Below are 22,623 nucleotides of genomic sequence, written 5' to 3' on the forward strand. Positions count from 1 at the left end.
AGGGGGATTGGGGATTCGGGGCTATTGACCCAAAGCAGTTGGAGGGGGTGACAGGCTTTGAGTGGGTGGAGGGGCTAACGGGTTGGAAAAAATCCTAGAGTTGGGAGCCATGGGGTTGACGAGCTGGAGGCTGGAGGCCACGGCTGCCCGGGACAAGACAGGCTTTGGTGGGAGGTCAAGGAGACACAACCCAGGCACTGAGGACAGAGTAAACGAGGTGTGACAACTGCTGAGGAAGCAGGTGGCGAGTGTGGGGGAGGGCAGGACCTTCCTCTCCTGGAGAGAGCTATGGGGAGTTCCTACATGTCCATCCCCTGGGGCGCGTGTGTGTGTGTGTGTGTGTGTCTGAAAGCTGCCCCTGCCCTCTCGGCTCCTCTCAGGCCAGGTGAAACCTTCAATAAACTCCTGGTAACCAGATCCAGAGCCACAGGCAGTGAGGCCCCACGTAGCCCAAACCACCAGCACAGTTGCTAGGGGACACCAACCGGTGTTTGTTGGGCTGATCGCTGATCATCAGAGCTGCAATTTTTTTGTCAGCTGTGAATAACTCTGGGAGGCTGCAGTAGCCATGCCTTCCTGTGCTGTCTGCCACAGCTGAGGCCTAAGGCTGAAATCTTAGGAGAGCATATCTTCTAGGCTGACCGTAAAATGGGATTTCATGCTGGTGGTAGCATGACCCCTGCTTCTCTCAGCAAAACTCCTGCCTTGGGAGGCAAATCAATCAGGGAGGATGCATGATTCCTGGGCCTTAGCACTGGGCCTGCCCTTTCAGTCCTCCCTGGAGGCCGCCATCTGAGCAGCCCACCCTTCTAAGACACAGAACAGCAACAGTAACCACCACTAACAATGGACGGTAGTGTGCTAAGCTCTATCCCCTATCTTTCCTGGGATCTAAGGTCAGCTAGATCCTTATTCCCATTTTACAGGAAAGGAAACTGAAACTCAGAGAAGTAGAAACTATAACTCAGAAGGCACAAAGCTGGAAGTGCTGGAACTGAATGTAGACCCAGGCTACACACAGCCTCAGTCTCAACCCCTGCCTTGAATCCTCAATGCATCCAGCCCAAGCTGGCGTGGTGCCCAGAGACAGGCTGGATACTCTTGACTGTTGGCACAGGGTCATGGTCAGAGACTGGGCCTGCTGGCCAGGCCACCAACAGTCATGGGTCTTTGCAGAAAGCCTCCCCCATGGCATAGTTCTCGGCCCTGTTCACTCACTCGAGTCACCAACGCATGGCCGTGAAAAGATCTGAGGCTGGACCGGAGGGGGTCAACTGGCGCATGGCTGTAGGACTTCCTCTCCTCAGCCTGCCAGGGCTGTGCACTCCCTGGCCTTGCACTCAGCTGGTGCCCCTCAGCCCAGCCTGGAGGCTGCTGGAGAAGCAGCATTTTGACAGGGCCCTCCTGAACCCTGAGAAGCTGCACAGACTCCAAGGCTGGCCCTGCCTCCTCTTCCTGGGGAAGAGTGGACCAACTCACACCTGGAGGGCTTTGTGCCTCAACCAAAGGGGTCTGTGAGGCACAGACCCAGGAGCCCCAGAGCTACCTCAGTATCCTAGCCCATGACAACCTCAGCCCCTGGCTTCACCTGTACCAGTTGACAATGGGGTCGAGAGGTCGGGGGACTGATAAGGGGGTACTTTTGCCCAGGAAATGTACAGAATAGAGAATAAGCCAACAACTCTCTGACAAACTCCTCTCCTATTCAGGCCCCAATTCAACTCAACTCTAGAAAACACACATTCCTCCAAGGCTTTCTTCACCTCTCTGAGCCCCACCTTCCCCATCTGCTCCTTATGGATGGCAATATCTACCTCTCATCTCTTTTTCCAGGATGATGGTTCAATAGGTGAGCCCGTCCCCTGACCTCTCCACGCAGCCTAGCCAGGGCCAGACATGTGGGCTGAGCAGCACAGACCAGGGAGGTCAGATGTGATGAGTCGTTTGGAAACAGGAGGGCTAAAAGCAGGGTGTCTGTACTCGAGACCCTGCGGGTGGAGACTCGAGGGTGGCCTGAGGACAAGTGTGGAAGCAGTTTTGGTCTCGGAAGGATTTGTACCTGATGGCCCTGGGAGACAGGAGGCTGGGCTACCCAGGAAGCGGTGACTGCAGTGTAGGTGGCCCTGCTCTCTGTCCTGGCTGGAACCGTGGACATTTGGTGATCCCCCTGCCCCCCACCTTCTGACCTGGTGGCAGGCTGGCTGCCAGGCAGTAAGCTCCCTCCCAGGCCAGCAGGGTCATTTCCACGTGACCAGGCCTCAGGGCAGATGCGTGGGGTGCAGGAGGGTGGAGAAGCCGGGTCCAGTTTCAGAGCTTCCACCTCCATGCCCCCCTGTCCCGCCCCGCCCTGCCCACAGCACAACATCTGCTGAATTGCTCTAACCATATTCTACAGACTCGCCAACTGAGACATGCCTAAGTAAAGCAGCTTGCCTTAAGTCACACAAAGCCCCCTTGATGCTTCCACCCCGGCTGTTTCCCAGCATGGCCTGGGCAGCGGGCAGGCATGTGAGTCTGTGTCCCCCTGACATGACCCCTCGTACTCCGAATCCTAGAACTGAATGTCACCCAGAGGAGAGGCCAGAACGGAACCTGGGGTTCAGAGGACTAGATCAAGGGCTTGGGACACCCTGCTTCATCCTTGGGGTGCCCCCAACTTGGGGGGTGGTACTTTATCAGCTGGAGGAGTCAGGGGAGGGGTACCAAAAAAGCCAAGTTCAAGGGCACACTCCACAGAAGGCAGGACTCTTTCCCCTTCTTTCTGGGAGGAACAGCAGGCATTAGAGGCTCTGGGGGGCCTCCAGGCTCTAGGAAAGCAACTCTCACTGGTCCCCAACCTCCACGGCCCAGCCCAAAACCGAGGTGTCTGCACATCTTCCTCATCTCACTCAGCCCCCAAAGCGATGCGCCTGGACCAAGGCAAGATCCCCTGCCTCCCAGGGCACAGCTGAGGGCTTCTGGCCAACGCACTCACTCCATCTGGGCCCCGTGATTCCACCTCCAGGGTGAGCATCTGGAATCTGCAGCCACAGCAGGAGAGTCCCCGCTTAGAACACTTCTGCAGCTTCCAGACACACCTTGGTCCACCCACGCAGCCCCATCCTTCCACTCCACACAGGCCTCAGCTGGTCTCCAGCCCGTGCCTCTGCTCACACTGTTTCCTCTACCCAGCACCCCCAGGAGCTGCACTCACACCTGTCTTCCCTGCTTTGGCCCAGCACGTGCTTATTACACCGATTCAACTCACTTGTGACTCCCAGCTCCTCCCCTGCCTCCGACTCTAAGCAAAGCACGTGTGTTGGGACCAGGCAGGGCCCACAGAGACCACCAGGAGTCAGGAGCTTGGGTCCTTGCCCCAGCCCTGGTGTTTCCCAGCCTCACAGTCCTGGCAGGGGCCCCACCCTTCACCAGGCCTGCAAAAGGGCTGGGACGAGAGGGACTCAGAGACCTCAGAGCTGGATCCTCCCCTGTTCTACAAACGCTCAGTTACCCCAACCCTGTCTGAGACCCCGAGGCCCTCAGCGCCTTGGCCAGAGCTCACAATGTGAATCCTGGTGAACCACGGCTGCTCCAGGGCAGTGAGGGAGGGGTGGAAAGGCCTCCTGGGTTGCCCACCGGGCAGGCGGGTTGGGGGGCGGCAGGGGGACTCACTCTCTCCAGGTCCTGCCGCAGGTGCGTGAAGAGCTTCAGGCGGCGGTAGAGGACGTCCTGCTCCTGCTGGGCCAGGTTGTCCACCTCGTCAGTCTTGGGCGTCAGCAGTGGCTGGTTGGCGTTGGCTTTCCTCTTCAGCTTCCAGTACTGGTAGATGAAGTCGACCAGCACCTCAGCCAGGTCCAGGCGCTCAGCCACCTCAGCTGGCTCCACCAGCTCATAGAAGTCTTCCTCCAGCTGCTGCAGCCGTTGCTTGCGTAGGGTCACCTTCTCCAGGTCCTCGCTGGCTGGGCTGGGCTCCACGGGTTCGGACGTGGTTTCACCCCGTGGGCCCCCATCACTGTGCTCCTGGCAGAACGACTTGAACTTGACCTCGTCGTTGTCTGCTAATATAGTCCTCATTTCCAGGCTGTGGTCAAAGGCGCATGTGACGTGGAATGCCGTGACGCAGGAAGGCATGGAACACTAGAGGGAGAGGAAGGGCAGCGTGAGGTATGAAGGGAGCCCTGGTGGGAGGGAAGAACAATGTGGGGCATCCCCCAGGGTTACACTGAGAATGCAGAATGCTGGCGAGACCCTAAACAAAATGGCATGGGCTGCCAACATCCTGCAGGTTGTGGAGGGAGTCATGGAAGATGGGAAGGGGAGCTCTGGGGGAGCTGGACAGCATCATATACCCTGGGGAAGTCAACAATCAGATGACTGACAATCCCTCTGGGGACAAGCTGCACTTCTGTGCGGACAACGACTTTGGATCTGAGGCATCGAAAGAAAGAGGCTGTTGATGGGTCCCTGCCTCCTCTGCTCCTGCAATGTTATCTAAGATGGGGAGCTGTGCCCCTCCCTTGTCCTCTGGGAAGAGGGGTTGGAGTTGGGTCCCTTCCTTCTTCTCCTGTCCAGTCAGTTAGGGCCAACTCAGGGCCTGAGTTACCTGGGATGATGCCTGTGGGTAGCTGACAACTGTTTCAGCAATAACCCATCGAAATATTAGTGGCCGTTTACGCTGCACTCACAAACCATTCTGAAAGTCTTATAAATGAGTGGAAGTACATCTAGTGTTTACAATGACAACTGTTCCTGAAGAGACAAGGGAGAGAAAGGATGACCCTCCCACTTCCCAACCTATAGGCCAGGAGCATCAATATCACACGGGAGCTTGCTAGAAATATGCAAATTCTCAGCGCCACCTACAGATCTACAGAATTAGGACCTCTGGGGGGTAGGCCAAGCAATCTGTGTTTTAACAAGTCCTCTGGGTAATACTGATACGCCCTAGAATTTGGGAACCGTTACTGTCAACAAACTAACACAGCCCTGCCACGTGTAGGGAGAGCCTGTTAGTTTAGTTGGAGGAAAAGTTTGATTCTTACCCCTCTTACATGTCAAGTTTGACATCAGAAGAGAGGTCAATGTATTTATTAAGCCCACAGACCCTTGCTCTTGGGGAAAGCCCCCTCAGTACTGTAACGGGGTGGTGAGCCTGGCTCCCCAGGCCTGTGACCCATGCCTAGTGGAACTAGGGATGGAGGAGTGCCCGGCAGGTGGGGTGCTGGCTCTGGTCCCTGTCCCAGGCACATCAGTGCTTCTGTCTGTAGCAACATGGGGCAGGTGGAGGGTGCTGGCAGTGGCCTGCTTTACAGAGTGTCCCAGACACACCCCTCTGTGTAGCTGGCTCCTACATGGGCTCCCGGGCAGCAGCGGGGTGAAGGGGCTGTGTACCTGGATGCAGGTGCCCGTGCACTCCTTGCAGAGGCTGCAGGACAGAGCCCAGCGGCTGGCTGGGATATGCGAGATCTTGGTGATGGGCTCCATCTTCTCGGGGCACCCGATGCTGACCTGGGGCAGGACACAGGGAGCTGCATCAGGCCTCTCATCCCCAGCCTGCCTCCAGGGATCACCTAAATGGGGGGCCTGTCTGCTGAAACCAGGTGGTGGGCAGACACGGCAGTGGGAGAGTCCCAAGTCCTTCCTGACTTCCCAAGTTGACCATGTTGTGTTAGTGTGTGCTCTATAGCGGCTAGGCTTAAACTGTGACTGGGAGAGTACGCTTCCGTGTGTGTAACTGACTGAGTGTATGTGTGCCTGTGACTATGTGAGTCTCAAGACAGAGATGCTTCCATGTGCAGATGAGTACATGCGAGGTCCCCCTCTCTTTTGTACCTCAGGCCTTTGTTAATAGCATCTTCAGAGTTCTTATTAGAACTTGAATTTATTTTAGTTATTTTTCTGGGTGGCGACTATAGGTCCCCATGGTAGGATCTCTTCTTGGGGACCTCCAGGGCTTTCCTGGCCAAGGGGGATGTGCCTTTGTTTAGCCCCTCCTATGGGGACAGGGCTATAACCATGCCCATCTCCTGGGCACAGCCCACTCCTCAGCCCCAGAGGCAGGGTACATTTGCCTTCCTACTGCCCATGCCTGAGGAGGGAAAAAGGGCCCCCGCCCAGAGATCCTGAACCAAAGAGCCCCCACGGTAGGTCCTTGTTGATCCCCTGTGTCCCTGATGTGCCCAGACCAGGTATACTCAGAAGTAGTCCCAGACTTCAAGATGCTGATGTGGCCGCGAGTGACTATTGCTGACATAACCACTATGATCACAGAAACCTGTGATGTGGGTCCCAGCAAGGACTTTCAGACTGCGAGCCCAGGAAGGGGAGGGGCCACCTGCTGACAGGGCCACCTGGCTTGCTTCCGGGCACAGGCAGCATTGGAGTGGGGCCTCATTCTAGGTCAGGGCACACAGCAGGGAGAGAGCTGAAACGCCAGCGAATGTCAGCATTTCACATTTCAAGTAAGACAGGAGCCCAGGGTCTCTGCTAACTCACTGTGGGCTCCGCCCATCGTCCATAGTACCCCCCCAGACTCAGACCTGAGCCCACACCCCCATTCCAGCCACAGCCCTACTCTCCAATTTTCATCAGGCTCCCCACCTGATTTCCTTTTAGGTCATTTGGCTTATTTTCATTTTAAAAAAAGCACTTGACTTTGGTTGGGACCACCGCCTAGATTTGGGTAGACCCACAACCTGCTTTGCCCTAGAGTCGGCTGCCTGACTTCTGTCCAGCTCTCACACCACCTGGATCCTCCAGTGGCTCATAATCCCATTTTCCCATGGAAATAGCCACCCAAGTTCTGCCTAGGTCCATGGGTAAAGTTCCCTGTGGGCTGCTGCCTGAGCTCTTCCCAGGCTCGACACCTGAGATCCGCCATTTAACGTGGCCCATCACCTTCTTTTCCTAGTGCTCTGCCGTCGGGGTTCTGAGTTCTGTTCAGACCCACTTCCCCACGGCTGTGCCCCAGGGCCGCCCCAGCCCCACATCTGCCCACCTCAGGAATCCACAGAGCGCAGCTGACGTGCACCCACTTGGTCCCACTTCTAGTGGGCTTCAAGGCTCCTCCTCGCTTGGGGCAGAGCAGGCACTTCGGCTGGACACCCAGGGCACACGTCCGGCACAACCAGCTGCCTGTGGGCACCTTGAGGATCCCGTAGCATGCCTGGGGAAAGAGCAGGGTGGTCACAGGTCAGAGGCATTGGCCAATCTGCGTCTGGTCAGCATTTGGCTACAAACAGTCCTAGCCCCAGCCCAAGCTAGGAGCTCCAGAGTGACACTGCTACTCATCTCTGCCAAAGAGATCTCCTAAGGGACTATAATGCAAGGGCTCCAGGGATTCTCTTTGCGTGGGCTGTGCGTTGAAATTTCACCATCTCACAGTCCTCTGTGAAAGGGCTCAGCTCTGCCCTCTGCTGGGAGGTCAGTCACTTCGGCAGAGGTTCCTAATCAGTGATGGATTTCAGGGGCATCCATGAATACCCTTAAATTGAATACAAGGGCTTCCCTGGTGGCACAGTGGTTGGGAGTCCGCCTGCCGATGCAGGGGACACGGGTTCGCGCCCCAGTCTGGGAGGATCCCACATGCCGTGGAGCGGCTGGGCCTGTGAGCCATGGCCGCTGAGCCTGCGCGTCCAGGGCCTGTGCTCTGCAACGGGGGAGGCCACAACAGCGAGAGGCCCGCTTTAAAAAAAAAAAAAAATTGAATACAAATTTGGGTATGTATGCTGCCTGAGGACAAGGCCCAGAGCTTTCATCTTTTTTCACAGGGATCTGTGATTGGGCACCCTTCTGGTAATACCTAGGGCTTATGGATCTAAGAGCTGCTGGGTATAAGGGACATAGATGAATGAGGAGGGTGGTGCACTGCCTACCAACCTGCCAGCCAGGTGAAGCCCTGTTAAGCTCCCTGGGTGCTATTCCAGCAGAAGTGGGTAAGGGAGGGCCTCAAAGTTAGGGCCAGAGTGGGTCCACTGGGTTCCTGTCAGGTCTTCTACATCTTCTACAAACAAGGCCCAGAGATGCCCCAGACCTATAGCCTTGGGGCCCAAGATGAAGAGGGGAGCCTGGTCAGGCGGCACCTGGTTTATAATACCAATACTGTTAACAAACACGAACAACTCTTACTATACCGTTCTAACCAAATGACTCATAGTAAGGAACTTAATCCTCACAACAACTTACTTTTATTTATACTTGAGGAAACAGAGGCTCAGAGAGATTAAGAAACTTACCCAAAATCAAATACCTTGCAAAGGGCAGAGCCATGGTTTGAAACCAGGTGGCCTGGCTCCAGGCTCTGCTCTCGAGCACTACACTGTGCTACCTCGTTGTAAGGTCAGGATGGTGAGGAGGGGGTAGGGTGCTCAGTGGGGAGGATCTGAGGGAGGCCGGCAGGACAGGACAGAAAGACCATCCAATGGGCGTTACTCAAATCTGGCTGAGGGGGCTGAGCCGAGGGGCCCTGGGTATCCCTCGCACCACGGGCACTCACGCCATTCCCTTCCACCCCCTTGCCCTCCTTCTTAGGGGCCCATGCCCACAGTACTGCAGCACCCCTACAGCCAGGGTGACCGGGTCAGGCAGAGGCCTGCCCGCACAGCATGCTGACGGCGATGGGGGCTGCCTACCTGGTGCACGCAGACGTTGCATTTGTCGCAGAAGACCATCTCGTTGCCATCTTCACCCTCGGGAGAGCGGCACACATCACAGACGACATCCTCATCATACTCGATGCCCAGCCCCTCCTGCGTCTCGATGGCCCGTGCCATGTTCTGGTGGCACAGAGTCTCCAGCTCCTCCAGTACGCGCTCGAGCGTCAGTTCATCCAGCTCTGGCCTCTCTGTGAGGGACAGCAGGGCAGGGTGTCAGGAGCCTGGCCTCTCAGGGCAGATGTACAGGAGGGTTTCCACCCACTCACTGGTTGCACCCTCAGGACCCCAGCTCCATGGTCCAAAACCTGACTGCGCTGGACCACGCAACCTCAAAGGCCCCCGGGGCCTGGTGTGGTGTTGACTTCAGACACTTCTTGCGACCACACACATGCTTGTGTACACACAGATACCATGAAGTGTCTCTGGGATGCAGCCGGCTCCGTGGGGAACCCACTGCTCGAGCTATGTGTATGGGGGGGACCTGGGAAGGTGGCCGAATATGGCAGAGCTGGCCCTTCTTGGGACACGGTGGGCTCCAGCCAGAAGGCCCATACCAACTGACCCTGGCCCCATTTGTAATCCTAGACTCCTAGCACTCACTCAATCTTCATGCAACAGTCACACTTACTACAGTATTCCCCCAAACCGTATAAATGACATGCTATCATTGCCTCCATCTGAGAGCTACAGAAATTGAAGCACAGGGATCAGTAACGCAGCAGGGACTTTCCCCCCAGACCTGTGGCGTGCCAAAGCCCACATGGCCACTGCCCTTCTGAGGGTGAGGGTGCTGGGGTTCAGAAGAAAACCCTCCTTGGCCTGCCCCCACCCCATTCTCAGCTGGCGGGTCACCTACCCATCTCCCTGAGCTCCGAGTTGATGAGTTCCAGCCAGTAGGCGTCAATCTCGTCCAGGTCATAGCGGCTGCCCCCTGGCCAATCAGGCTGGGAGCCCTCACCAAGTTCGGAGCCGCTAGGGGACACCTGGGTAGGGGGGCCTTCCAATGGTGGAAGAATCCTAGGAAATCAAGAGAAGGTGTGAGGGGAGGGTACCCTCAGCCTGCTACTCTTGCTGGGTCCGGGGGCCTTTAGTAAGTTGGCCAGCCTGGCTGAGGAGCTAGTGGGCAAGTGAGGTGTGAGACTTTGATGCCGAGCAGGGCCCACCTCCTTCCATTCCCTCCTCCCACCTGCCCACCCTGCAGAGGCTGTAGGAGGCATTCCAAGTGCTGTCCTGGGCAATGCCCAGTGCCAGCCACTTTGGGACCAGGGGGATAGAGCCAGCTGGCCTCCAGGTCCTTCAGCATACCCCTCAAAGCTGGGGAGAAGCCAGGGATTATTTTCAGGCCCTCACAAGCTCTGGCCCCTCCTCCACCAATAGCCTCGGGGGCACTGAGGCCAGGGCTCCTCTGGGGTGAAGAGGATGCACCTGCTACAGTCTCAGGGTCACACTCCAGGTCAGCCCACCCTCGGGCCATGGCTCTGCCTCTGAGGCAGCTTGGAAGTGCCCTGACTGCAGGGTGAGGTCTCCAAGTCCAGCTCCACCACTTAATGTGTGACTCTGGGTAAGCCACTTAACTTCTCTGTGCCCCAGAAAATGGGCTAATGATAACAGCACCTACCTTCTACAGTTGGCATGAGGATTAAATGGATAAATACATGTAGAGCTCTTAGAACTGTGCCTGGCATGTAGTAAGCACTATATGTGTGTGAGTATGTATTTTAAGATATACACTTTGCTTCTTCTGAATAGGAATGAGGGTGTTTTGCCTTGGGAGAGCACAGCTTCCTCTCTTCGATCAGCTGTGTGCTGCCCCTCAGTTCCTGATGCCAGTTCAGAATGCCAGCTCTTCCCACCCCCTACCAGTTGCCATGGTTATTGCTGCGGAGCCTGGCCTCCATCTGGCCAGCCCTGCCAGGGCTGAGAGGCCCCTTACTTGCCCGAGAGGCCTCCTGGGGTCGAAGGCAGGGCTGCCAGGGGCTGTGACTCAGCGCCGACTGGGGAGGAGAAGGCAGGGCTTTGGATGCACAGACGTGGCTCAGCTGTGGGGAGGGCTCCTGGGCTCCAGGAAATGCCCCGGTGTCAGCAAGGGGGGCAGGAAGGATGAAGGAGACAGGGAGGCAGAATGGCCTCCAGGCAAGAGGGAGGCCCAGAGGAGACTGAGGGAGACGAGGAGAAAGGGAAAGGGCCTGGCACCACCTTTTCCCACACAAGATGCCCAGATTAAGGAAGGTCTCAGGCAAAGATAATGACGTGATGCTCCCTGGCCCCCAGATCACTCCAAATAGAAGGAATGTTAGTACTCTTGGTCCTACAAAATTCTGCCTTTCCTCATGGGGCTCTTATTTAAATTAACATAGTCCTTGAAAAACACCGTAATTTTGCCATGACCCTGCTTTGTTTGTGCCCCCAGCATACGCTTAGCTGGGGTTTTGGATAACTCTTGCCCAAATGCCCACCACCTACTGGCCTAACTACCCACACTTGTGTGCTCAGTCAGCTGCCACCTGGCCAGACCTCTTGGGGCCAAGATCACATTCCTTTCTCTGGGAAGCTGAGGTTAGAGGGCTCACAACAAAAAAGGCATTTCCTGTACTTCCTGGGGCTCTCATCTTCATCTGTTTGGCCTCTTCTGGCTCTGACTATGGAGGAAACACTCCTATCAAGGGTGGACAGACCTTACCCTAGGCCAAGGCCTCAGTCTCAGCAGCAGCCAGTAAGACTGAGGTCATCTGGGAGGAGGTGGATGGCTGGGCTGGGATCTGGAGAAGGGGAGGGCTCTCTACTCCAGGAGACCAGACAGACACCAGAGGTTGGTTTTTCCCTGAGCTGAGTCTTTTTGCCACACTGAGGGAGCAGTGTAGGCCCTCCCTCAATTCATGATCTGAGAGTGAGAGGTTCTCATTATCCAGGGAAGTTTCAGACCGTGAGGTGGGAAGACCTGCTCAAGGGCCAGGGAGGACTGGGCAAGGAGAGAGGGATGGAGGGAGCCAGGGTAGCAGCAGGGGAGGGCAGAGTCGGCGAGCCAGGGTGATCAGGGCGTAAGACTCTCTTTGGGACACACAGGGGCAACCCAGGGCTTGTTCCCGTGGCCTGTGTTTTCCCGGCCCAGCCCACAAGGTCCTGGTGGTGGTCAGGCAGGGAATTCCCCAGAATTTCCTGACTTCCTCATCTATAGAATGGGGACAGCAATATGCCCTTTAGAGGGCCAATATGATAATTAAATGAGAAGATGAGTGTTAACAGGTTCAGCATAGCAAGTTCTCAGGAACAGAGTTCCTATAACAATTCTGAGCATGGTGGCTGCCGTGCTAGCTTCCAGATGAGGGCTGTGCAGTGGAAGGCACCCCAGAAGATGTAGGGACCAGGCTGGAGGGAGAAAGGGAAAGATGGGGCACAGAGATATCTCCACGAGAGCATCCCTCCCCCTCCAGTCTATCCTCTTCAAAGAGCAATGGATGGTCCAGGAGTGCCTGGCTCCTGTCAGCCTAGAGCAGCCATGTGTATGTGGGGAATGTACCTAGTAAAGCCAAAGCTGTCTGAACACATGCTCTCGTCTTGATGTCAACAGGTACAACACCAACTGAAGCCAAGCTGCTGGTGTGGAGGCATCTGCAAGTAATCACCCAGGCCGGCGGATGTTTCTGGAACCACCTGACACTGACATCAAGGACAGAGGACAGACTGCTGGGCTGAGCCTAAGCAGGACTCACTCCTCTCTGCCCAGCTGGTGGCCCACCCCTCTGCCTCATTATCCTGGGCCCCTGGCATGCGAATTCTCATTTAATCCTCACCACCACAGTATCAGGCATGTACTGTTTTTAGACCCATTTTACAGAGAAGGAAACAGGTTCAAAGAGGTCAGTAACAGTTCTTCAGTCTGCAGAGCTGAGGGTGCGAAACTGGCTAGGAGGCCGACCCACGTTTTCGGCCCTGGGCAGAGGATGTGTAGAATAAATTCTTTCTCTAAATCCCACATACACTCCCGTCCAGAGAGGCCTGGAGCTTCCCTGATTCTCAGAGAGCTGAAGACAAGAGCTGGTAGGCATTCAGCCCTTGGGAGCCCAGGAGGCTGAGCACTGCCCAACACCCAATCCTCACTGACCACCGAGTGAGGCTTAGAGTCCGCTTCGCCTCTGTAATCCCATGCCCAGCACAGGCCTGGCATCAAGCAGGCACTGGGTGTCTGTGAGCCAGTCATAGGTGTGGCTGCCAGGAAGCAACAGTGCCAATGTCAAGGGAGGTGACAGCTGAGATCTTTGCCCCAGGCCTGGTCAAAATGAGCCTAAGTGAGAGCCACAGGGCTGCCAAGGCCGGGAATGAACTGCCAATAACACAAGCTGCCCAGCCCAGGCAAGCTGGTGGGCAGAGAAGGCCAGGACAGTAGGCCCCTGTGTCCCAAGACATGACTTGGAGGGCTTCCCGGGGTGCAGCAAGAAGCACTTGGCTGAACTCTGTCACTGGATGCAAGGCTTATGGCCACAAGGCCACCTCCTGACAAGAGCACCAGGCGTCTCTCTGACCTACAAGAGCAGAAGGCACCACAGCCCAATGAGGACTCATCCCTGAGCCAACCCTGGCCCAGCCCTGGCAGGAGGGCCTCCTCAGAGCCTGGTCGTAGCAACTGCTTCGTGAACATCTGATGTGTGTGCCAGGCACTGGATTCCCTCCTGCTAAGAACTCCTTAAAAAGGCTGAAGAAGTCAAGAGCGTGGCTTATCCCTATCTTAAGGACTAGTTGAAAACCTGGAGATTTCCCTGAGAAGATCCTCTGGTGGGACCCAGTCTGGATCGACGTCAAGCTAATCCATGGCCAGTTTTCACCGAGTGCTCATGTGTGCCAGGTCCTGTGTCCAGGACCTGCCATGCATCGTTTCTCTACATCATCTCGACCACTGCATGGGGCAGGTGCTATTGTTATCACTCCCATTTTACGCACAAGGAAACTGACACCCAGGGAGATTACATTTCTGGCCCAAGGTCGCACTGAATATGACTGGCAATTTGAACCCAGGCTGTCTGGCTCCAGAGCTGAGCCCAAGCTCAAACCCTTGGCCTGCAGTATTTCTGGAACACTGCAGTGTTTTTTAGGGCAAAAGAATCTAAGAATAGAGACACACTAGAAAGGAATCCCTTGACTGGTCCTAGCCTCCCCTTCATCCCCTGCCTACGGCCCCCCTGGCCTGGGCTTCCCGGCTCACCTCACCACGGGCTCTGGAATGGCCTCTGCCCCCGCAGGCACCTGCACACCTTTCTCCCATTCCTGTCGCCATGGGTCTGCCAGGATATAGTAGTCATCTGGGCTGAGCTGGTATGAGTCTGGAATCTTCATGGCTGTGATCAAGTCTGTCCGGAAAACCTGTGGGGAGCAAAGGTGGAGAGAGAATGGCTTCAGATTGCCTCAGTGTGATCTGCTTCACAGGCCAGGGCAGGAAAAGGCAAATGCAGAAAGCCCACTCACTCAAAAATAAGAAGATGGCACAAAAGTACTAAGTACAAGAATGCATCTTCTCTGAACCCAGCACACAGAAGATCTTCAATAAATGTGTTGGACTGAATTTATGTGCTCTGACCTGCTCAAGGACAGAATGTGAGTGATGGATGGTAGTGGACCTCAGAGAGAAGAGGAAAGACTTGCCGAGAAAAGCAAAAACAGTGAGGAAACATCAGATGGCAGAAAGGCTTCTGTGAATGCAATACTGCCGTGAAGTAACGGTTCAGAAATTTCTGCTGAAGATCCAAAGTTATGTTTGCTGTTGCTACCACAGTCACTAGCGTCAAAGAGTCCAGGCAACTACGTGCCAGGGCCTCGTGCAGATAGCTGAGGGAGAGCCCAGGGTTTGGGGCAGCCCAGAGAATAGCCTCTCATGGGTCAGGGTCTCCACGGTCTCTCAAGAACAAGGATATCGTGATGGCCTCTATGGGAAAAAAAACTAAAGAAGAGTGGATATATGTATATGTATAACTGATTCACTTTGCTGTACACCTGAAACTGACATAACATTGTAAATCGGCTCTACTCCAGTAAAAATTAAAAAAAAAAAAAGAACAAGGATACCATGAGCCCTGCTCGGTGGGAGCTCTGAAGTACCATTCTGTTTGTGATGGGGTAGGAGGAGTGTGTTGAATTCCTTCTCAAATCAAGCCCATCCAAATTCCCTCAGGGCCAGGCTGTGACTGGACGCACCCTCATGCTTTGGTTTTCTTTTGAGCACCTGCTCACTTGTGGGGAAACAGCTCTTCCCACATTCTGTCTGTTGCCCCCACCCCAAAGCAACCTCCAAGGCAAGCCTCAGTGGCACTGGCAGTGCCTCACCTGCCCTGGCTGCTCGGCCTCACTGGGTCCTCCACAAAAGGCTGCTGTAGGACCTGGTGGCAGCACTGGACACTGTGTGACTTGCTTTGGTACCAACTTTCCCAGTGATCATCACATGAGAATCACAAGTTAAAGGAGAGTTCACAGTGTGGAGAGAAGAGAAACCACTTCAAGGAGTCCTCCAGGCCTCAGACCCAGCGCTGAGGAAGAATCAGCATCCACTGGCCTTCCAGAGGCTCGTGACAAGCCATTCAGTGGTAATCTCTGCCTGCAGGAGGCCCCACCCGCTGGCTGTGTGTCTCACTTGAATCTAGGGCTGTAACCACAAGGAAACAACTGAAATGGGCACACCAAGGGGGCTCAAGGCAGCATCTTGCAGAAAACTAATTAATGTCTGCATCTAGCTAGAGAGGGCCCTGGCTTGCAAAAGGTCAAGTTTCTTGAAGACTCTATTTGCCAATATAACTTAATTGTTAAGGCTAACACCCTAACATTTTTTTTTTTTTTTTTTTTTTTTTTGCGGTACGCGGGCCTCTCACTGTTGTGGCCTCTCCCGTTGCGAAGCACAGGCTCTGGACGTGCAGGCTCAGCGGCCATGGCTCACGGGCCCAGCCGCTCCGCGGCACGCGGGATCCTCCCGGACCGGGGCACGAACCCGCGTCCCCTGCATCGGCAGGCAGACTCTCAACCACTGCGCCACCAGGGAAGCCCCAACCCTAACATTTAATTAGGGTGCCAGTGTGAAAAAATTAAAATGAGATTACGATTAAATGCTAATTAAACAGAAGATGAAATGTGCAAAGATTTCACAGCCCTGATAATTTGCATATCTTATTAGCAAGTAGCAAGACGGCTGATAGAAAAACACAAACTCAGGTACTGGGTGCTTCTGTGGTATCCTTCGGCACCTCCCTTTGCTGGCTGGGGCTGGGTTATTTCCCTCTGGGACCCAGTATACGACCTGGTGGGGGTAAACTGAACCCACAGTGGACTGGTGACTGTCTCAAAGTTCTCCCAAGCCTGGCAAGCCACGTGGTTCGACATCTAATGCCCTGTTGCTCTGATGCCAAAAGGAACCGCCCGACAGTGAAAGCCTGTCATCCTGCACCGGAAATCAACCGTTCAAGAGCCAAGTGTCACTGTGTGCCCCTCCAAAAGGGGCACAGGTGAGTCTGAAACCTCTTGCTGTTCCCTGATCCTGGGCTGTAGTTTAAATGTCACCCCTGAGGGATCACCCTGATCACCCTGACTCAGGGCCGCCAACTACTCGACAGAGCCACTTTCCAGCCCATCATTCTGCCTCATGTCTCAGTATTTATACTCCTGAAAATTAACTGGTGTATGCATGTTGCTTGCTTCTTGTCATCTCTCCTGCCACACCTGTCCTATTCTCTGCAACATTCTCAATGCCTGGCAGGGTGACTGGCACATAGTAGGTGCTCAATAAATAGTGACTGAGTGGATGATCAAATGAATGCATGAATAAAAGGGCCCTTCTGGGCCCCCAGCTGGCTCCTTGGCAATGCTTTTTGAACCCCCATGAACAGGTGATACACACCATGCATATATCCAGAGCTGAAATAACCCAAGCACGTGGACTGAATGGAGCAAGAGGCAGCCCTAGTCTGTAAGGCAAAGACAGACTGCCAAGCCGCACCAGCGGGGGGAGAGGTGGCCCTGACCTAGGAACAGGCTTGGCATTGAGAACTCAAGAGCTGGAAGGGATCCCGTGCTCAATTCAGTCAGGGAGATTCAGGAGAGAGAGAGAGAGAGAGAGAGAGAGAGAGAGAGAGAGAGAGAGAGAGAGAGAGAGAAAAAGAGTTCAGTCCCAAGAGAGTTGCAAGTTTCATCTGCGGTCATTCAGGCAGCAGGGGGCAGACTGGTTACCTGTGGCCCTTTTGGGCAGAGGACTGATGGAAGCACAGGAAGGGCAGCACCATCTTAATGGTACCAGTCAACACTTAAAGAGCACTGTGTGCCCAGTGCCAGTCTAACGGCTGTTCTTGAATTATTAGTCCCTATACCAACTCTGTGAGGTGGGTGCTACCATTATCCCTATTTTACAGTTGAGAAACCCGGGACTCAGGTTAGTTTAATAACCTACACAAGGTCCTTCATGTTGGAAGTGGCAAAGGAACCCAGATAGACAACACCGGAGCCATTCAGCACCCCTGCACAACCCCAGCCCCTCTTGGCCACCTGCTCATGGCCAATGCCCTTGAGTTAACCCCAAGCCAAATCAAGTGGTTTCCCCAAGGGCTGGAATATGCAAATCAGACAGTGACCTTCGCAAGTTCCAAGTTCTCCAGTGGCTTTCTACTGTCTTCCCACTGCCCTCAGGCTGAGCTGCAGTCTACCAGGCCCCATGGCCACAAGGATGCACGGGTAGTCTCCCTCCCAAGTACTTTTCACCCTTGGCACATGAGAGGACCCTGCTGGGACAGTCTTCTCCCTGCCAAAGTGGGGGCAGCCTGTTTCACGCTTAGGGTATTAGTCCAGCCCACATCTGCTCTGGGAAGCCTTCCCCGATGCCAGGCTGAGTTCTGGGCTCCTCTGAACTTCCACAGCCCCTGTACTGGAATCTCCTCGTCTCTTGCTGCAGCAGTGCACGCAGGGCCTGACACATGCTAGGTGCTAACTAAGGCTGAACTACTCAAGAGCCTCCCATGGATCTGCTACCACCTTTCTGGGTAGCTGCCCAAGGCTACAGCTCGGTACTCTGTACCTTCCAAAGGAACCCCTGTACATTCATACAAAACCTGTCCACAAATACAGCAACCCAAACATCTTTCTGTTTTGAACTGCCAAAGGTTAGGCTTAAAAAAAGGCTCGATTATTCTCCTAAAATGCCTCTGAATTATTTATGAAAACTAAATAAGGAATAAAATGGACACTGATGAACTGGAGGCCTTGCCATGGCAAGGAAGTTGGAAGCTGGAAAACAAGCAATTTTCTAAGAATGTGAATGTTTACTATTTTTCCCTTTTGGCAGAAATTGACAAATTGTCTTTAGAGGTCTGCTGCCTAGCAACCAAGTTCTGCTGAGCTGCTTGGGAGATGTTAATTGTAGCTTCTTCAAACAGTATGAAGAATGTTTAAAGGTCTAAAACTCTAATCTAGTAACCAATGTGAGTGCCAGAGGTGCCAACGCAGCTCTGAAGGGAGCTGAAGACCCTGCTCTGCCCAGATGCGGGGAAACTGCACGTGGCTTGCCCTCTAGTTCCTTTTCCCAAGACTGAAGACCACAAGCATTGAAAAGTCTATGGAGCTTTCTGTACCTACTTCCCCAGAAGAACCAAAAACGGGCTATGCCAGAAAGCATGTCATATCTGGAGTCTGACATCATGTCCAAAAGCAAATAAAGACAATGACAACAGGCAACTTTCACTCTGCTATGCTAAGAGTTTCTGTACATGATCGCAAGATTTATGAATGTTATTTGAACATTTCATCCTGGGACCTTAGTTTCTGCTTCCTTTTCTCAAGGGTGAAGTACTACATCATAGTGTATTTCAGACCAAGAGGCATGAGGGGAAGTTCAGTCACTTAAGGAAAAGCTCCAACATCTATCATAATTACAGAATATGATTATTTGTGTAATTATTTGCTTAATGTCCATCTCCTCTAATAATCAAGCTGAGAGAGGCAGAGACTGCATGTGTCGTGCTTATCATTGTGCCTGTTTGTGGCACAGCGCCTGGCACATAGCAGGTACTCAAGAAATGCTTGTGAAACAAGTGAGTAAGTGAATGAACCCCAGGATTGGTCTGAAGTATGACTAAACTCTGAAACTTCCTGTCCTGTCCTCCTAGCAGGGAGAGTGCAGACAGAGGTCTGGCCCAAAGGATTCTTCCAGGTGGAACTCAGGAACTGGTCTTGGTCACTGTCCCAAAGCCAATGAAAATAGCTTTGGCCTGGACCGCCTCTCCTTGACTCTGTCCACATCAAAAGTCCCAATGCAAAGCTAGGAGTGCCCCCTCTCTCTAATCTCCCAAAGGATGTTTCACAGTCTGTCCTGAAAGAGCCAAGTAAAATTACTACCGGTACCTCATTTGAAATCACAGTTTTTTTTCTGAGCACCTCATCTCATTAGAAAGAACAGCTAATAGTGAAAAGTGATTGCCCTGTTCTAGTATGCCAGGTGCTGTGCTAAATGCTATATATATACAATCTCACCCAATTCATATTACTCCCACTTTACAGATGTGGAGACCAGGACTCAGAGAGGTTAAACCACTTGCCTAAGGTCTGCACTGTCCTTTAACCAACGTAAGGCTGCCTGCAAACCAGTCAGCTATTTCTTCTTTTAAAAAAGATCTCTTTCTTGGGCTGGAAACTGATAAAGAGTATCTCAGCCAAGAGCATACTTAGATACTTAAAATTAGGCCTACATTCCAGAGAAGGGCTCTGGAAATAGCCTCCCAGTCCCATTCAAGCTACCACTAGGCTAATTTGGTCAGACATTTACACACACACACACACACACACACACACACACACACACACACACACTCAACATCTTTCTCTTTCACAAGGATAACAGCACTTCCTGCTCTTAAAGAGAATTTATTACACACATTTCTTTTGCAAGACAAGTCCCAGAGGCCAGGAGGCCTTTCCAGTTGGCGGGAGCAGCAATGTTCCTAACTATACGAGAAGTGGATTCTGCCCCCCACCCCAGAGGAAGGCAGTGGGAGGCTCAGAGAGCAGGCGCTTAGCCCAGAGGAAGGGCTCCCCTCACTGCCTGCCTGCTTCCCAGGGTAGCAGAGGAACTGCTGGCTAGAAACACCGCTCAAAACCACAGGGGTAAGCAAAAAACTTTTCTTTTTTGGAGCCTCCTGTTTTACTTCTCAAGTTTGGGAGCATTTTGCTACAACATACGCCATCATTGTTTTAATATAAAATACGTTATTTCAAACATTTGGGTAATACCTCTGGCTCCTCCAAGAATGCACCTTTATTTATCCTGTGGCTTTGCACCCCAGCACAATCTGGTCACCCTTGCCTTCACCCAGGGAGGAAGAGGTCCATTTTCAAAAGCAATGGGTCAAGCAGATATACTGCATTCTCACTCTCCACTCGCTGCCTTTCCTAGGGAAGGCCATCCTTATAGAGGAACTTTCACAGACCCTGGGTCAGGAAGACACTCCACTGGTGGCAGAGGCTGTTCACAGGGTCACCTCCTTCTCCTGGGCCCTGTCCCAGGGGTGAAAGGCTGAGCACTGGTGAAGGGCCCCTGTGGACCTGCAGAGAAGCCCCATTCTCTCATCTAGGGGTATATACAGTTTGTCACCAGGGCCTAAAAAGGAGGCCAGCTCCTGCCCACCCTGCTCTGGGACCATCCAGGCTTCCATCCCAGGGAGGCCAGCTTCACTTCCACTCACGTCTGGGATCTCCCCCACCCTCAGGCTCCACAGGCCTCAGGGCAGGACAGTCACATCTACAGAACAGTAACTGCAGGGCAGAGCTCTATAGATGATGACCCTGAGGCTCAGAGAGAAACTATTACTTGCCCAAGGTCACAGAGCTCCTTAGTGGCAAAGCGGCCGCACCTCTCATAACGGTCACTTTCCTGTATAGCACCTGCATCCTGCTAACAGTCAGAGGACAAGCTCCCCAGGGATAGGGCCTGCATTTTCTGTGCCCCCTAGCACTAGGCTGGGCCTAGTAGGTGCTCTCAAGTGTCTGCTGAGTTTAATCACTATCACTAGTCCTAGGGTCCTAAGGACCTATGTCCCCGCCCACTGGCTGACTTCTGGGGACTCTGACTTCCTGAAAACACAGCTTTCAGCTTTCTACCTCAAGACAGCCTGCCTAGGGGAAACCCTCGCTTCTCGGATTGCCCCTCCATCTGCCTCTCTGCCCCAGGCCTGAGGAAGATACAGCTTCAAACAGCAGCCTCCAAACCACAGGATGGCCTCCGGGTCTCTTCTCAAACTGCCCTTCCCACCTATGCCAGGCAGAGGGCTTGGCAGAAACCTTCAGTCCCCTGGCTGCTTTGGGAGAAGGGGTGAGCTGTGGGATGCTCCCACCCACACTCCCAGCCTTTGTTTAGGTCACGGACCCAGGCTGGAAGGCCTTCCCTTCCTCCCTCAACTCCCAGGGAGGACCAAGCCAGAAACTCCTGTCTTAGCAGATCAGGGGAAAAGGTCTATGGCAGTAGTTCTTCTTTTTTTTTTTTTTTTTTAATATCTTTATTGGAGTATAATTGTTTTACAATGTTGCATTAGTTTCTGCTGTATAACAAAGTGAATCAGCTATATGTATACGTATACCCCCATATCCTCTCCCTCTTGAGCCTCCCTCCCACCCTCCCTATCCCACCCCTCTAGGTGGTCACAAAGCACCGAGCTGATCTCCCTGTGCTATGCGGCTGCTTCCCACTAGCCATCCGTTTTACATTTGGTAGTGTATATATGTCACTGCTTCTCTCTCACTTCGTCCCAGCTTCCCCTTCCCCCACTGTGTCAAGTCCGTTCTCTACGTCTGCGTCTTTATTCCTACCCTATGGCAGTAGTTCTTAAGCCTGGCTTCCAGCAGGAGGGCTTTTAAAAAGTACAGGTACCTGGGGCCCTACTCCAGAACATTTAAGTCAGAATTCTTGGGAATGATAAGGGTTGGGGGTTTGATATTGGTATTTAAAAAAATAATCTCTGGTCTGTGATCTCTATAAGGCTCTCACAGATATGACCCACTAAGTTACGTTCATGCTATTTGGTGAGACAGGCCAGGCCAGAAAGCCAAGGCCTCAGCGTGGTTTATGTACTAATATCACCTCCCCAACCAGGCTAATCCCTTCCTCTCCTTCAGGACTAGCCTGGCCGACTTAAGCCCCAAGGGACAGATCTCAGCTTTGTTGGGATCCCGCTGGCAGGCAGAGCAGAGGAAGGCAGCAGCCTGTGTGCTTGGGGTCAGCCCCACCTTTCCCCTCCACTGCCAAACGGGATCCTGGGGCCAACTTCAGACTTAGTGTACTCCCACCAAAAATCCTAACCCAGCCTTCCAGGAATCCCAGGGCCTGTTCTCTCAGCCCCCCGGTACTGAGGCCTGCAGTCCCCTTTCACTCAGGATGAGGGAGGCCACCCACTGGTTAAGGGCCAGAAGGGAAGCTGGGCCTCAAGGCTTCGGCCCTGTCCAGGGTCCTGACTCCTGGTCGGATCACTTTGTTCCAGCCCGGGGCACCTCCCTCTGGTGTATAGCGCGCTCCTTGATCTGCACCCTCAGAGTGCACAGGTCATTCCAGGGGCAGCCCTGCCAGTGTCGCCTAAAGCCACCTTTAGGCCTAAAGCTCTTTCCATAGCTGGTGGCTTCTCTACGTGCCAGTGCTGCTGCTATGCCAGATACTCCTAATCCTCAAATCGCCACCCATCAATGTCCACCTTCACAGATGAGGAGACGAAGTAAGCCATGGGTCCCATGGCTCTGCGGCCACCAGGAAGGGACTCCTGCACCACACACATCAACTTGCAAGCATTGAGGCTGGGAACTTGGGCCAGACTGGGAGCAGACCGTGTGAGCAGCCTGAAAACGACCCCACCGGCTTCTTACTCTGGGGACTGAGCAGAAGGGACTCCAGATGCCCTTTCACCAGGTGTCCATAGCCCTCGGCCCCCAGCTCCAGCAGATTATAAAGGCCTTTCTCTCCAGCCCATGCACAGAAAGAGAAGGGACAGCCCTG

General features: G+C 53.8%; 1 protein-coding gene across 9 annotated transcripts in view; it reads right to left on the bottom strand.

Annotated features, from left to right (window-relative positions):
- Positions 1–22,623, bottom strand: part of JADE2 (jade family PHD finger 2) — a 52,384-nt gene that overhangs the window by 14,319 nt on the left and 15,442 nt on the right. For 8 of the 9 annotated variants that reach the window (XM_032628000.1, XM_032627998.1, XM_032628002.1 and 5 more), the window contains 6 exons: positions 13,831–13,988; positions 9,490–9,650; positions 8,610–8,821; positions 6,977–7,144; positions 5,371–5,487; positions 3,652–4,116 (listed from right to left, as the gene is read on the bottom strand). In XM_032628000.1, coding sequence (XP_032483891.1) covers positions 3,652–4,116; positions 5,371–5,487; positions 6,977–7,144; positions 8,610–8,821; positions 9,490–9,650; positions 13,831–13,988 — 1,281 coding nt within the window. The remainder of the gene's footprint in view (positions 1–3,651; positions 4,117–5,370; positions 5,488–6,976; positions 7,145–8,609; positions 8,822–9,489; positions 9,651–13,830; positions 13,989–22,623) is intronic. The other variant, XM_032628001.1, reaches the window with a different exon arrangement.

Source organism: Phocoena sinus, chromosome 3 (assembly GCF_008692025.1).
Source record: "Phocoena sinus isolate mPhoSin1 chromosome 3, mPhoSin1.pri, whole genome shotgun sequence".
In the NCBI taxonomy this organism is placed as follows: Eukaryota; Metazoa; Chordata; class Mammalia; order Artiodactyla; family Phocoenidae; genus Phocoena; species Phocoena sinus.